The 15,614-nt window shown below is 46.4% G+C and overlaps 1 protein-coding gene across 2 annotated transcripts in view; it reads left to right on the top strand.

Moving 5' to 3' along the window:
- The window catches only part of HSD17B3 (hydroxysteroid 17-beta dehydrogenase 3), a 318,623-nt gene that overhangs the window by 73,633 nt on the left and 229,376 nt on the right, over positions 1 to 15,614 (top strand). For both annotated transcript variants that reach the window (XM_073670987.1, XM_073670986.1), the window contains exon 3: positions 11,305 to 11,380. In XM_073670987.1, the coding sequence (XP_073527088.1) occupies positions 11,305 to 11,380 (76 nt within the window). The remainder of the gene's footprint in view (positions 1 to 11,304; positions 11,381 to 15,614) is intronic.

Below are 15,614 nucleotides of genomic sequence, written 5' to 3'. Positions count from 1 at the left end.
GTCTAATGCAACATTAAGCAGCTTGCACATGTCTCTCCTGAAGCGTGAAGTAAACTGGACCCCTCTATCCGAGACAATATGAAGAGGTAGTCCGTGGAGACGGAAGATGTGCAGAAAGAACACTTTAGCAAGCTCCGGCGCAGAGGGTAGACCAGGTAAAGAAATGAAGTGAGCTGTCTTGGAGAAGCGGTCAGCAACCACCCAAATGACAGTACATCCGGCCGATACAGGAAGATCCGTGATGAAATCCATCGCAATATGCTGCCACGGAGCGGAAGGTATGGGTAAAGGAAGAAGTTGACTCGTCGGAAGTTGCCTAGGAGTCTTGTTTCGGGCACAGGAAGAGCAGGCAGAGATGAAATCAGCAACATCCTTGCATAGGGTTGGCCACCAATAATGTCTGGAAATAAGCAGAGACATTTTACTCTGTCCGGCGTGGCCTGCCAGTTTAGACAAATGACCCCAGAGTAGGACCCTGTTCCTATCCAGAGCCGCCATGAAAGTCTTACCTGGGGGAAGATGAGACAGATCAAACGGAGCAACAGTAATTATTTTGGAGGACTCAATGAAGTGTTGAGGCTCCTCCTCTTGGTCAGTCGACAGAAAGCGCGACTGCCTTGATATTCTTATCTCCTGGAAAATGAAATTGAAGCGGGCAAAAAACAGGGACCATCTGGCCTGACGAGGATTCAGTCATTGGGCGAGCTGCAAGTAGACGAGATTCTTGTGGTCCGTGTAGATGACCACTAGATGCAGGGCCCCCTCCAGTAGGAACCGCCACTCTACCAGCGCCAGATTGATGGCCAGCAGTTCCCAATCTCCAATGGAATAGTTGCTTTACGAGGGTGAGAAGAACTTGGAAAAGAAGCCACAGGTCACCATTCGTCCAGATGAGGATTTCTGGGTGAGAACTGCTCCGGCATCTGAGAAAGAGGCATCAACCTCCAGGAAGAACTGCTTGTTACAGTTAGGACGATGAAGCACTGGAGCAGAAGAGAAGGCTTGTTTCAAAGACATGAAGGCTTCTTCCGCCTCTGGAGTCCATTCCTTGGGATTGACCCCTTTGCGGATCAGGGCGGAGATGTGAGCAGTCCGGGAGAAAAAATGAGGAATGAACAGGCTATAATAATTAGCAAATCCAAGAAACCGCTGTATAACCTTCAATCCCTCAGGTCGGGGCCACTTTAGAACAGCAGACACCTTCTCGGGATCCATCATGAGCCCGGTCTCCGAGATTATGTACCCCAGGAAGGGAAGAGATGTCTGTTCGAAAACACATTTCTCGAATTTGGCATACAGACGATTCCTCCTGAGCCTCTGCAATACCTGTCGAACATCTCTTCGCTGTGAGGGCAGATCCAACGAGGACACCAGGATATCGTCCAGGTGCACTACCACACATGAATATAGAAGATCTCGGAAGATGTCATTCACCAGTTCCTGGAAGACTGCTGATGCGTTACTGAGTCCGAAGGGCATCACACGGATCAGATTGTATGCGCCACGGAGATCAAGCTTAGTAAAGACCTTGGCACCCTTGAGGCGATCAGACAACTTGGAGATGAGAGGCAGAGGATACTTGTTTTTGATGGTAATCTGATTTAGACCGCTATAGTCGATACAAGGGCGAACAGAGCCATACCTCTTCTTGATGAAAAAGAATCCTGCTCCAGCCAGAGAGGTGAATTTCTCAATAAATCCCCTATCAAGATTCTCTTTGATGTATTTGGACATGGCACAGGTCTTGGTCAATGACACGGGGGTAAATTTGACCTTGGGGTGGCCAGGCACCAGGAATGATATCGATAGGATAGTCTTACGGCCTATGAGGGGGAAGTGTCTCAGCCTCCTTCTTGTCAAAGACATCAGTGTATGACCAGTAAGGTGCTGGCAAGCTGGGCAAATTGGCTGGAGTGGACGGAGGTCGAGCAGGATGGACAGGAACCAAGCAGGTCTTGTGGCACTTCTGGCCCCAGCGGAGCACCTCTCCCCAACTCCAAATCAAGACTGGCTCATGTTTCTGAAGCCAAGGCAGTCCAAGCAGCAAAGGATGAGAGAGGCCGGACAGCATGTAGAGGGAGATTTTCTCCGAGTGTAGCATACCAATCTGGACGGGCTCGGTGACAAACATGATGGACTCGGAAAGGGGCCTCCCATCCACTGAAGAAACTGCCAACGGATCCGAAAGACGTTGAATGGGAATCCGATACTGCTCCACAATGGTCTGTTGAATAAGTTTCCCAGTGGCACCGGAATCCAGATAGGTAGTCTCGAAAAAATGTATCTTACCACAGGTTATCGATACTGACAGAGTCAGGGATGGAGAGGAAGGATTTTTGCCCAAGACGCCTTCTCCAAGGAATCCTAGGCACTGGAGTTTCCCGGTCTTTCTGGACAAGAGCGGATTAAATGCTCTGAACTGCCACAGTAAAAGTTTCTTCCCTCGGCGCAGCGGGCCTCCTGGCGACATTTGACCTGACCGTTATCTGGTCTACCTGCATAGATTCAGGGATGGATGTCGAGGCAGGGGCTTGTAGAGAGACTGGCCTTTGGAATGTTGGTGCAAGGCACGGAGATTTCCTCTCACGGATCACCTCCTTAGAACGCTCCTCTAACCTGATGTCGATCGTTGTGGCCAAAGACACCAGGTCGTCCAGAGAGGTGGGTATGTCACGACCGGCTAGTCCATCCTTGATTCGGCCTGAAAGACTTTCCCAAAAGGTAGATACCAGAGCCTCGTTGTTACAGGCAAGTTCAGAAGCGAGGGTGCGGAAATGCATGGCATACTGGCCCACCGTGAGGTTCCCTTGGCGTAGACGAAGAAGAGAGGAGGCAGTCGAGGACGTGCGGCCTTGCTCATAGAAAACCCTCTGGAAGGCCACAAGGAAAGCCTGGAGGTTGGACACCAGAGGATCCCCTCTCTCTCATAGGGGATTGAGCCACGCCAACGCCTCTCCGGTGAGATGAGACATGACGAAAGACACTTTAGCCCATTCGGAAGCGAACTGATGAGCCAGGAGCTTAAAGTGCAGAATGCACTGGTTGATGAAGCCGCGACATAAAGCGGGATCCCCACCAAAGAGCAGAGGGGCAGATAGTCGGGGTCCAAAGCTGGATGCCACACCGCCACTGGGTTGAGGTGCCGCCGGAGTGGATGCCGCTTGGTTAGAGGTGGACACAGCCGGGGCAAACAGTGCATCCAAACGGGAGTTTACAGTTCGCAGATAGGACAGGATTGTATCCTGTTGAGATCTCTGGCAGGAGACCTCTTGGTACAGGTCTGAGAGCGAGGGTGCCTGGAAGCCATCGGATTCCATGGCCTGTGCAAACTGTTACGGGTCTGGATGGTGGAACCACTATGCCGTGGTACAAGGAGGGACCAGAGGGGCATAGATAAGGACCCACCCGGACCGACCCTGGCTGCACGACGACTTAGTCGACTCCGTGAGCCAAGGAGGGAACAGGAAGCTGGACCAGGTGCCACTCTGGGACCGACCTTGAGAGAGCAGGCGATTCCAACGGGATTGGCAGCCAAAGCAGACAGGCATGGCACATGGTCTGGCAGATGAGCACGGCTGGTAGGCAGGCAGGTAGTGCAGAAAGATGGACAGGCTCGGCTGGCAGGTTGACAGGCGGGCATGGCTCATAGACAGGCTGGCGGGCAAGCACTGGGACCTGAGGGCTGGAGAGAGTGGTAGACGAAACAAACTACAACATTGCACAGGCACCTCCATTTTGGAGGAGGTGTCTTATATAGCAGATGTCCTCCGGCCATTGGCCGGAGACATTTTAGGATGGCGCGCGTGGCCCCTTTAAGAAACAGGGAGCACGTGCGCGCGTGCCCTATGATCAGTGCCTGGGGATCAGCGCGCGATGCGTGGACCCCGGGCAGACACAGCATGGGAGCAGGAGGGAGGAGCGGAGGAAACCGGACCAGGGCTGTGGCGGTAAGGGGAATGACGTCTCTGCCAGGCAGGAGGCAGAGACGCCGATGCTACATATGGAAACCACCCTTTTCTGAGTCTCACAAAAACATGATGTTTGCTATCAAATTTCTCAAATTTTGCATCATCAGACCACAACACAGATTTCCACTGATCTAAATAATGTTCAGTCCTTGTTTTGATTAACCCAAGTAGTTATTTGCGGCATTTAGTAGTTATTTTCACTAGTTCAACCATTAAGGCCTGCTACACACAGTCTCCTCTGGACAGTTAACTTTTATAAGAACAAGGAAAACCATTGTATGAACAGGTTTGTCCAAACTTTCGACTGGTACTGTGCATATATTGTATATTTATTTTGTTTTATAATGTACTCTTTTTAAAGTGTTTTATACAAAGAAAACCATAATACTGTTTTAATGCAGTGGCATTGCTAGGTTCTTTAGAGATCAGGGGAAATAGCCCAAAAGGATAAATCTTCTCGTACACACCCAAAAATACACACACACAGAATAAATGAACAAAAGAGAACTCTAAATTGAATGAATATTTGGTGTGACAACCCTTTGTCCTCAAAACAGCATCAATTCTTCTAGGTACGTTTGTATAAAGTCAGGGATTTTGTAGGATTATATTCAGTTGTATGAGTGACCAATTATACTAAACAGGACAGAACGATCATCATTTTTATATGTAGGTTGAACACAGTCATTAATTGATCAGAAACAGCTGTGTAGGAGGCTTAAAACTGGGTAAGGTATAGCCAGACTTTGCTCTAAAGTTGAGATTGTGCAAGACAGTTTTATGTCACAGGTCACACACCATGGCAAGACTGAGCACAGCTACAAGCCATAAGGTGTACTGCTTCTTCAAGGTCTCTCCTAAGCAAATATATCAAAGCAGAATGGGGTTTCAAGATGTGCTGTTCAAGCTCTTTTGAAGAAGCACCAAAAAATGGGATATGTTGTGAACCGTAGTAGCAGTGGTCAGCCAAGGAAACTTAGTTCAGCAGATGAAACACACAATTCCAGAAGGGGGCTGGAGACAAGTGCAGCTAGAAGGAAGCCCCACATGACCGGGATTGGCCAGGAGGGTGCAATTTTTAAAACAAAGGGATCAGGATTGGGTATAAGTGTGGAGGGGCGGGCATTTAAAGGGGGAGAGGGGGGAGTATATTAAGGAAAGTGCGGGAAAATAGTCAGTCCAGCAGGCGAGTCATAAGTGAAAGTAGTGAAAGTGCACAGAGTAAGAAAAATTTCCAACTTACCCATTGTTTGCGGATACTACCGGGCGTTATGGAGACGGTTGACTCCCTGATCACCAGGCTGAGAGATGCAGCGAGATCCAGGCATGGAGGGTGGCTAGAATCCCAGCTGTCCTAATTGCTGGGGAATGCCAGGACGGAAGAATCGCCGTCGGGGTCAGGTAGAAGCACCAGGAGAACGCGGCCCCCCGAGAGGCTTTCACCAGAGATTGCCAGCACGTGCAGCAGGCGCAGGCTGTGGAGCCCCTTAGGGAACCCTGTGTCTGGTGAGCATGGCGGCGGTTACTCCCCCACCGGATGAGCGTGGCGGCGGTTACTCCCCCACTGGATGTGCGGCCTGCTCCGGCGGTGAGCCGCAGTAACAGAGCCCGGGCCGCGCCGGAAGCAAGGGCCGCGCTACAGCAGCGTCATCAGCCGGGGGGCGGGGCCTCCCCAGAAGTGCGGCCTACATCATCGCCAGCGCCGGCGGTACGCGACAGGGCCGCACATGAAGTGAGCGGTGGGCACAGATATCTGTCCCCCGCAACAAGAGCTGGCGGCGAATCGGGGCGCCTGGTTTCAAATAAAAAGGGGGCCAGAGGGACCGGAGGGACCAGCAGCACGGCAGGCACACCTGGTGATGTACCAGTCGGGGTGCCTGTTAGACAGAGCAGCAGGAGCAGACAGCACAGCGGATATACAGGCAGGTAGCTGCACTTTGAGGACCTGCTGCCTGGCTCAAGTCATCCAACCCAGGGTAGTGGAGCAGCGGGCAGCAGCATGGAGTTGCCTGGCAGTCACCCATGGACCAGCACGGAACGGGCTGGGAAGTCCGGGTCCAGAAGTCATGCAGGGCCACAGACGGCAGGGAGGACCGGTGCAGTGACGGGCAGAGGACGATCTGCGGGGGCATCGACACGTGCTCAGGTCCCCCCTGGTGACGAGGAGGCCAAGGGCGCGGGACTTGAGCAGCAGCAAAAGTCTGGAGGATCGGAATACGGAGAGGATTGGGGTGACGCAAGGAATCAACAGGACTCGGGACGTATGGCTGGTGGGGTCACAGCACCTGCGCAGCTCACTGAGTATGCGTCTCTGTATGGTTTGTCGCCCGTGGGGTCATTAGTGGATGGGGCAGGGGATAGGCAGTTGGCAGGGCCCAGTGGGGCAAATGTTAGGGGGAGGCATGGGTCGGATGTTGTGGGGCTCAGGGATATTTTGGCGAGCATGTCGCAATTTCTGGCAAGAATAGATGGGGGTGGAGCCAGCCAGGCGGGGTTGTCTCCGGTGGGGGCTTGGTTACCTAGTCAACCTGTAGTGTTGCAGGTGGGAAGTGAATCAGCAAGGTCGGCGGTGGGTGCAGAGGGGGCAACTTCGGGCGTATCGGTGTCCGTGCAGACAGAAAAGGATAAAGCGGATGCCGTAAAATTGGAAGATAGGGCAAAAGGGGAGGTATATGTGTGCTTTGAGGGGCTGTTGGGGGCACACTTGAAGAAAGAGGTTAAAGAAAAAATCTGGCAGGATGAATATGTTGAAATTTTTTCCCTTCTTCCATTGGAAAAGTTTAATCTGGATAAGGGAAAAAAGGACGACAGTAGAAAAGAGGAGGAAGAGAAGCGTAGGTGGAAGTTGATTCCTCAGACGTTTGTCAATTGGTTGCAAGCTTTTGCAATAATGGCTAGCGTCATTGGAGAAAAAGCTCCGGATAATTGCTCGGGTTTATTTTGCTACCTAGATGCTATTGGGGAGGCTCATCGTACTTATGGGGGCCAGACATGGTTACGATACGATGAGCAATTTCGGCAGAGGAAGGCAGTCTGCCCGGAGATTAGATGGGATCAAAAGGACATAGGGTTGTGGCTGAAGGTTATGGCTCCGGCGAGGTATGGGCAGTCCTTTCATGGGAGCAACAGTAGTGGGAACCAATCAGCAGAACACGGGGGGAAGTAGCTAAGGGGCACAAAGCTATAGGAAGGAAGCAGGAACTTGTTAGCAATTTAATGACGGGCAATGTAAGTACGGGAACTCCTGGAAATTTAAACATGTGTGCTCCCATTGTAACGAAAGTTCACATGGAGCATTTAAATGCTTTAAGAAGCATAAGGGAAAGCTGCCAGTGGGTACCGGCCAAGGGGGTGACTCCGGTGAGGCTTCACGAGATGGCCCCCTTTCTAAGTAGGTATCCTGATCAGTTGAAGGCTAAGGTCATTTCAGATGGTTTTTTGGAGGGTTTTAGAATTCCTCCTCCTGATCACGAGGTCCCCTTTTCTGTTAAGAATTTGATGTCGGCTTCCCTTCATCCGGAGGTGGTTAGTGTGAAGCTGGCAAAAGAGGTTGAATTGGGTAGAATGGCTGGACCATTTCAGGAATTACCTAGTAGTAATGTGATTATTTCACCGTTGGGGGTTGTGCCCAAAAAAGAGCTGAATAAGTTTCGCTTGATTCAGCATTTGTCATACCCTAAGGGGCTTTCCGTGAATGATGGCATTGCGCAAGAATTGTGTTCGGTTGAGTATACATCATTCGATGCGGCGGTGCAATGGGTACGGAGATACGGGCCAGGATCGTTGCTAGCTAAGACCGATATCGAGTCGGCTTTTAGGTTGCTGCCAGTTCACCCGGATAGCATCCCATTGTTAGGTTGTTTTTGGAAAGGGAAATACTATGTGGATAGATGTTTGCCAATGGGTTGCGCAATTTTGTGTTCCTTGTTTGAAACGTTTAGTACCTTTTTGGAATGGGTGGTGAGGGACTTGGCATCAGTTCAGTCGGTCATTCATTATTTGGATGACTTTTTGTTTATAGGTCCTCCGCAATCGTTGTTGTGTAGGAATTTGTTAGGTACTATGGTGTGGGTAGCGGAGCATTTTGGCGTACCATTGGCGGAAGAAAAAACTGAAGGATCCTGCACCATTTTAAGTTTTTTGGGCATATTAATCGATTCGGAGAGGATGGAGTGTCGGTTGCCTGACGATAAATTGAGTCTGCTCAAGCTAGAAGTGGATAGTCAGGAGGTTGCATAAGGTGACGCTGAAGGAGTTACAATCACTGTTAGGTTGTTTGAATTTTGCATGCAGGATTATGCCAATGGGCAGAATATTTTGTCGCAGGTTGTCAGCGGCGACAGCAGGAGTGCGTGCGCCGCATCATTTCATTCGTTTAAATAAGGACCACAAGGAGGATTTGAAGGTTTGGAAGTTGTTTTTGGAAAATTATAACGGCAGGTCATTAATTCAACACGAGTTTTTGAGCAGTTTTGATTGTGAGATTTTTACAGATGCTGCGGGAGGTGCTGGTTATGGGGCCTACTGGAAGGGGCGTTGGAGTGTTGGAGTATGGCCGAGTCTGTGGCAGGAGAGGGGTCTTACGAAGAACTTGGCGTTTTTGGAATTGTTTCCTATGTTAGTTGCGGTTTCAATTTGGGGGGAGTGTTTTGCAACAGGAGAATACGGTTTCATCGCGATAATATGGGAGTGGTGTCTGTAATTAACAGCTTGTCGGCTTCATCTCCGCCTGTGATTAGGCTGCTGAGGGAACTAGTTCTCTGTTGTCTTAATTTGAACGCTTGGATTATGGCAGTCCATGTTCCAGGTGTGCAAAATTCCATCGCAGATGCCTTGTCTCGCTTCCAGTGGGATCGTTTCCGGGCGCTAGCACCAGAGGCGGAGGACGTGGGACAGGAATGCCCTTCGCATCTGTGGCAGCTGTTTATGGAGGAGCGGGACGATTAATTCAGGAATCCATTACAAGGCAGACCTGGTCATCATACGAGGCATCGTGGCGAGTATGGCAAAGTTGGTTACTGCAGTGGGGCTTGGTGGAGAATGACGGTGATAGAGAGATGGCGGTGTTGTTTCTTGTGGGAAGGTCAGCGGAGATTGGGTGGTCTGTTTCAAAAGTGGGCAAATTCGTTGCAGGTCTAGCGTTTGGTTTTAAATTGCAAGGGAAAAAAGATGTTACGAAGTCCTTTTTAGTGAAGCAAGCACTTAGGGGCTTTAGGAGAGGGGGTAAGGTTTTAGATAAAAGAAGACCGGTGTCTTTTAGCATCTTGGAAAGGTTGGGTTTAGTGTTGGATAAGATATGTTGTTCAGTTTTTGAAGCTACACTGTTTAGGTTGGCTTTTTCATTGGCGTTTTTTGGTGCACTGAGATTAGGCGAGTTGGTGGCACCGAGCAGGAATAGGGTTTGGGGTTTATTTGCAGAGGATGTTAGCTGTTGGGCTAGGGGCATTGAATTTTGGATCAGGCGTGGGAAGACAGATCAATTGGGCAGAGGCAAGCGGGTAGTATTGGGTGAGGTAAATGGAGCTTTCATGTGCCCAAGGAAATGTTTAATGGCGTACTGGCAGGTTTGGTTTGGGCGGGTGGACCTCTTATTATGCCATGAAAATGGGGAGTTTTTGTCACGTTTTCAATTCATGCTTCCGTTCAATTTTTAAGATGTTCAGATATGCCATCAGCTCAGAACTGGCAACAACCAGTGGGATCCAGCTTCACCCATCTAATGTTTGGAGAACTCTAACCAGAAATGGCCTTCATGGAGGTATTGTACACAAAAAATATACTTTTGACATGGAAACAAGGCCAAGCAACTTGAGTATGTATGAAAACATAGGAACTTGAGTGAAGAAAAATACTAGCAGGTGTTCTTGACTGATGAGTCAAAATTAGAACTATTTGGCTGTAACTTAAAGCAGTTTGTTCACCAAAGGGTTGGAGAGCAGTACAATCATGAAGATCTGCAACACCAGTGAAGCATGCTAGAAGTTGCTTGCAAGTTTGGGGCTGCATTTCTGCAAATTAAGTTGGGAAATTGGTAAAGATTAATGGTTTTCTTAATTCTGAGAAAGAAGCTACTTATCGATCATGCAAAACCATCAAGGAGGAGACTGATTGGCTCCAAATGTATTCTGCTATAGCACAAAGCATCAGATATACAGCCAATACCATTAAGAATTATCTATAGTGTAAAGAAGAACAAGGAGTTCTGGAAGTGAAGCTATGGTCCCCACAAAACTATGATCTCAATATCATTGAGTCTATCTAGGGCTATACGAAGTAACTGAAGGATTTGCGAATAACCTTCATCTACAGAAGATTTGTGCTTAGATATTTGGAACAACCTCCTTGCCGAGTTCCTTCCAAAACTGTATGCAAGTGTACCTAAAACAATGGAAGCTTTGATTCTGGATTGAAGTCAAAGGGTGGTTTACACTAAATAGTGATTTAGTTTGGATTTCTCAATAAGGAAACACTATCGTTACATCCGGGTGGGCAACTCGTGAATGCGGTCTGACATACGTGGTGTATGTATGGTGTATGTATTACAGTGGTGCTCAGCTAACAAGTCCCGAATGAGAGAAGGCGCAGCAGCATGTCCAAAAAGAAAATTAGCTGTACTCACTTTTATAGGTAAAAGAGATTTTTTCTTTATTCAAATCCTTTAAAACATCCCTGTAGAGGGGGGAGCCGGGAGAGGAGGATAACAGTGGGTGCAATGAGGCACACAACGGCCGTTTCTCACTGGAGTGTATTCTTACTTTGCAGCATTTTTACCACACTTGCCTACTGAATATTGACAATGATGAAGTTTAAATAAACTAATAACTGCAGTATTATTATGCCTCTTGTAAATTATGTATACATGAACATTCTTGTTAAATGCACAAAGTACCACCTAAATCAGTGTTTAATGATTCACTACATTATGAGATTTTCGAATGCACATTACATATCGTGTCCTAGGTTCTTTATTGGCAACACAGAGGCATGTGCCCATTACTGTTCATTGTGGTTTATAAGTATGAGATTGACTGAACATGGCCACCTTTCTGCTGCAAAAAGGGAAACACAGAACCCAATTTTCTGAGAGACATGGAGCAATAAATGTATGCAGAATGTGTAGCTGGATAGCAAGCTGTATGCATAGAGCTGTTTATGGTATACATTTTAAAGCACACCGATAACAAGCAGGCTAGTGGGCAAGGTTTGGACAGCTAAGAGTATCTAGCGCCCCCCCAAGTTTCCAGTCACCTGCCACTGACCTTGAATATTCACAAGTTTTACACTTTTTTTATTTATTTAATTCACTTGATCACATATGCATCATCTTCTTTTGTAGCTTGCAAATCGTGGCATGAATATTGTGATGATCAGCCGAACCTTTGAAAAAATGCAGAAGATTGCGACGGAAATTGGTATTTCTTTCACTTATTTTGTACTTGAATAACATCTAAGACAATGAAGCTGTGTTTAATTCTGTACTGGTGGCTCCATTAGAAGCTTTATTCACAGATTGTGAAAAAAATAACAATGTACACATTTGTTTATCATTTTGTGCAAACCCATTTTTAAATCTTTCCAGTTATACACATATCACCCCCCTAATGATGTACTGCAGGATGGGCTGTATACAAAAGGACAAAAAGAAGAGATATACTGCAGGGGGAGGCTGTATATACAGGGGACAGAAAAGAGATATACTGTACAATGGGCTGTATATAGACAGAGTAAAAATTACAGATATATTAAGGTATGGGCCCTATATATAGGGGATAGAAAGGAGAAATATATTGCAGGATGGGTGGAATATACAGGAGACAGAAAGGGGAGATACACTGCAGAATGGGCTGTATACAGATGATTGAGAAGAGAGATGTACTGAAGTATGGAATTCTCTGTAGAGGGTCTGAGATTCATTGAGCTGTTTTTGTTGCCTGCTGCTAAGATTTCCTTGATGTGAAACTGCAAATGCCATTCTGTTGATGAATATGTAAGAAGATTATCTTCTGCTATAATGCCAGTCAATTTATACATATGTCAGAAGGTCATCTTCTGCTATATGCGTCAACAGAGCATCATTTCCAGTTTCATATCACTGATCTTTCTGCAGCAGGCAACAAACACAGCTCTGCCCTGACAATGTGTAGAAGTGCAGGAAGGTGCAAAAAAAACTATATGTTGAACTTAGACCGTATATTAACAATAAGTATGCATTTACTGTGCTTTGTGGAAAAAATTCTATACTGGGAAAAACCCTTTAAAGACAGATTTCAATCCCAAAATTTCCAAGTTAAACATTTATCATGAATATTTGTACTTTTGCCAGCATATGCAAACTATTGAATCTGTCACTAGGTAGAATTTTTTCACTATTGCTGTACTATTGTATACAGTGGCGAAAATAATTATTTGATACACTGCTGATTAGTTTTCTCACCTACAAAGAATGGAGAGGTCTGCAATTTTTATCGTAGGTACACTTCAACTGTGAGAGACAGAATCTAAAAAAAATGCAGAAAATCACATTGTATGATTTTAACATTATTTGCATTTTATTGCATGAAATAAGTATTTGATACAATAGAAAAACAGAACTTAATATTTGGTATTGAAACTTTTGTGTTCAATTACATAGGTCAGACGTTTCCTGTAGTTGTTGATCAAGTTTGCACTCACTGCAGCGGGGATTTTGACCCACTCCTCCATACAGATCTTTGCCAGATCTTTCAGTTTTCGGGGCTGTCACTGGGCAACATTGAGTTTCAGCTTCCTCCAAAGATTTTCTATTGGGTTTAGGTCTGTAGACTGCCTAGGCCACTCCAGGACTTTGAAATGCTTATTACGGAGCAACTTCTTAGTTGCCCTGGCTGTGTGTTTCAGGTCATTGTCATGCTGGAAGACCCAGCCATGACCCATCTTCAATGCTCTTACTGAGGGAAGGAGGTTGTTGGCCAAAATCTTGCAATAAATGACCCCATCCATTCTCCCTGCAATATGGTGCCGTCGTCCTGTCTCCATTGCAGAAAAGCACCCCCAAAGTATAATGTTTCCCCCACCATGCTTCACGGTTTGGATGGTGTTCTTGGGGTTGTACTCATTCTTCTTCTTCCTCTAAACACAGTGAGTGGAGTTGAAACCAAAAACTAAATTTTGGGCTCATCTGACCACATAACCTTCTCGCGTGCCTCCTCTGGATCATCCAGATGGTCACTGATGACCGTAAAACAGGCCTGGACATGTGTTGGTGTGAGCAGGTGGACCTTGCGTGCCCTGCAGGATTTTAATCCATGACGGCGTAGTGTGATACTAACGGTAATGTTTCAGAATGTGGTCACAGCTCTCTTTAGGTCATTGACCAGGTCCTCCCGTGTAGTTCTGAGCTGATTCCTGACCTTTCTCAGAATCATCCTTACCCCTCGAGGCGAGATCATGCATGGAGTCCCAGACCGAAGAAGATTGACTGTCATCTTGTGTTTCTTCCATTTTCTAATAATTTTGCCAACAGTTGTTGCCTTCTTACCAAGCTGCTTGCCTAACGTCCTGTAGCCCATCCCTGCCTTGTGCAGGTCTACAATGTTGTCCCTGGTGTCCTAAGACATCTCTTTGGTCTCGGACATGGTGGAGAGGTTGGAGTGTGATTGATTGAGTGTGTGGACAGGTGTCTCTTATACAGGTAATGAGTACAAACAGGTGCAATTAATACAGGTAATGAGTGCAGAGTAGGAGTGCTTCTTAAAGAAAAACTCTGTTAGAGCCAGAATTCTTGTTGGTTGATATGTGATCAAATACTTATTTCATGCAATAAAATGCAAAATAATTATGAAAAATAATACAATGTGATTTTCTGATTTTTTTTAAGATTCTATCTCTCACAGTTGAAGTGTACCTACAATAAAAGTTACAGGCCCCTCCATTCTTTGTAGGTGGGAAAACTTGCAAAATCGTCAGTGCATCAAATACTTATTTTTCCCACCATATACACAGTACTAGCAGATATTTAGATGGCATAATTGGCAAGAAAACCTTCTTGAATCTGTTGGTCTGGTTGGATATTTTTGTAAAAGAAAAGTGTACGTGCTGACTGTTCCTGTGTGTGATTGTCTATTAATGGCAATGTAAATGTGGCAACAGAGTGCCATTTTAGTGAGCATTCTGCAGATTCCTAATCTCATCATCCATGATTTAAGATTAATTTGCCTTATATAATCACTACATGCAGTGCCTTGAAAAAGTATTCATACCCCATGAACTTTTCAACATTTTTTACATTACTTCCACAAACTTAAATGTTTTTTTATTTGGATTTTATGTGTTATACCAACACAAAGTAGCAAGTATTTGTGAAGTGTAAATTTGTATTTAGGACCCCTTGAGTAGGACCACCTTTTGATGAAATTACTGCTGCAAGTCTTTTGAGGTATATCTCTACTAGCTTTGCACATCTAGAGGCTGAAATTTTTGCTCATTCTTATTTGTAAACCATCTCTAGCTCAGAGAGATTTGATGGAGAGCGTCTAGGATAATTGTCCTGCTGTAAGGTGACCCTACACCTCAGTCACAAGTCTTTTGCAGCTTCTAACAGGTTTTCCTCCAGTATTTTCCTGAATTTAGCTACATCCATATTCCTATCAACTCTGACCAGCTTCCCTGTCCCTGCTGAAGAAAAGCACCCCCACAGCATGATTCCGCTACCACTATGTTTGATGGTAGGGATGGTGTTTTCAGTGTGATGAGCACTGTTAGTTTTTCGCCACACATAGCTTTACATTTAGCCCAAAAAGTTCTTATCACGGGTGGGAAAGACTTAGCGCAACACAGAGGGAAGAGGGAAAGGGAGCCCAGACACTAGGGAAAGGGGGGAGTGGAGATCTCCTAGTCTGGTCTAGTGTCACCCTGTCTCAACTACCGTCCCTATATTGGCTCTTCACCAATCGCCGCACGTGTGCCTCGCCCTGACTTTCTCTGCGTATGGCTAAGGCTAGGTAAGGGAGGAGATGAGCACTAGTCGATCTTCACTAAACTCTATAGACAACAAGGGTAGACAAACAGGGGGGATTGTTTAGCTTTAGACGACTGCAGACAAATGCGCACATGGCCTCAAGCTCCAGAGAGGATGAAGTACTGCTCTTGCTAAAGCCTTACAAATAGTAATGAATATCGCTGGCCTCCCTCTCAGACACACCAGGTATTTATACACCAAGACCAGGGAGATAATTAGCCAGAGGGAGGTAGCCGCTGGGTTCTAGAGACAGCCAGCTTTTAAGAAGAAGTCTGTAATGCCAAACGTAGAGATCTGCAACCAACTGTAGGGCGACTGTCTGTCACCTCTGACACACCCGTGACAGTTCTACTTGGGTCTCATCTGACCAGACGGCCTTCTTCCACATACTAGCTGTCCCCCCTTCTTATGGCCTGCTTTTAAAAATGGTTTTCTTCTTGCCACTCTTCCATACAGGCCAGATTTGTGGTGTGTACAACTAATAGTTGTCCTTTGGACAGATTTTCCCACCTGAGTTCAGTATGAATACTTTTTCAAAACACTGTATATAAATATCACTTTGTATACTGTATTATTAAATATAATAATATAGTAAAAGGGATTGAAGATCTTTTCCGTTAACTCACCATATAGTAGATTGTTAAATCAGT

This window comes from Phyllobates terribilis, unplaced genomic scaffold (genome assembly GCF_046119375.1).
Source record: "Phyllobates terribilis strain yellow unplaced genomic scaffold, ASM4611937v1 Scaffold_1__5_contigs__length_1240528914, whole genome shotgun sequence".
NCBI lineage: Eukaryota > Metazoa > Chordata > Amphibia > Anura > Dendrobatidae > Phyllobates > Phyllobates terribilis.
This window is presented reverse-complemented; position numbering and strand designations above follow the sequence as displayed.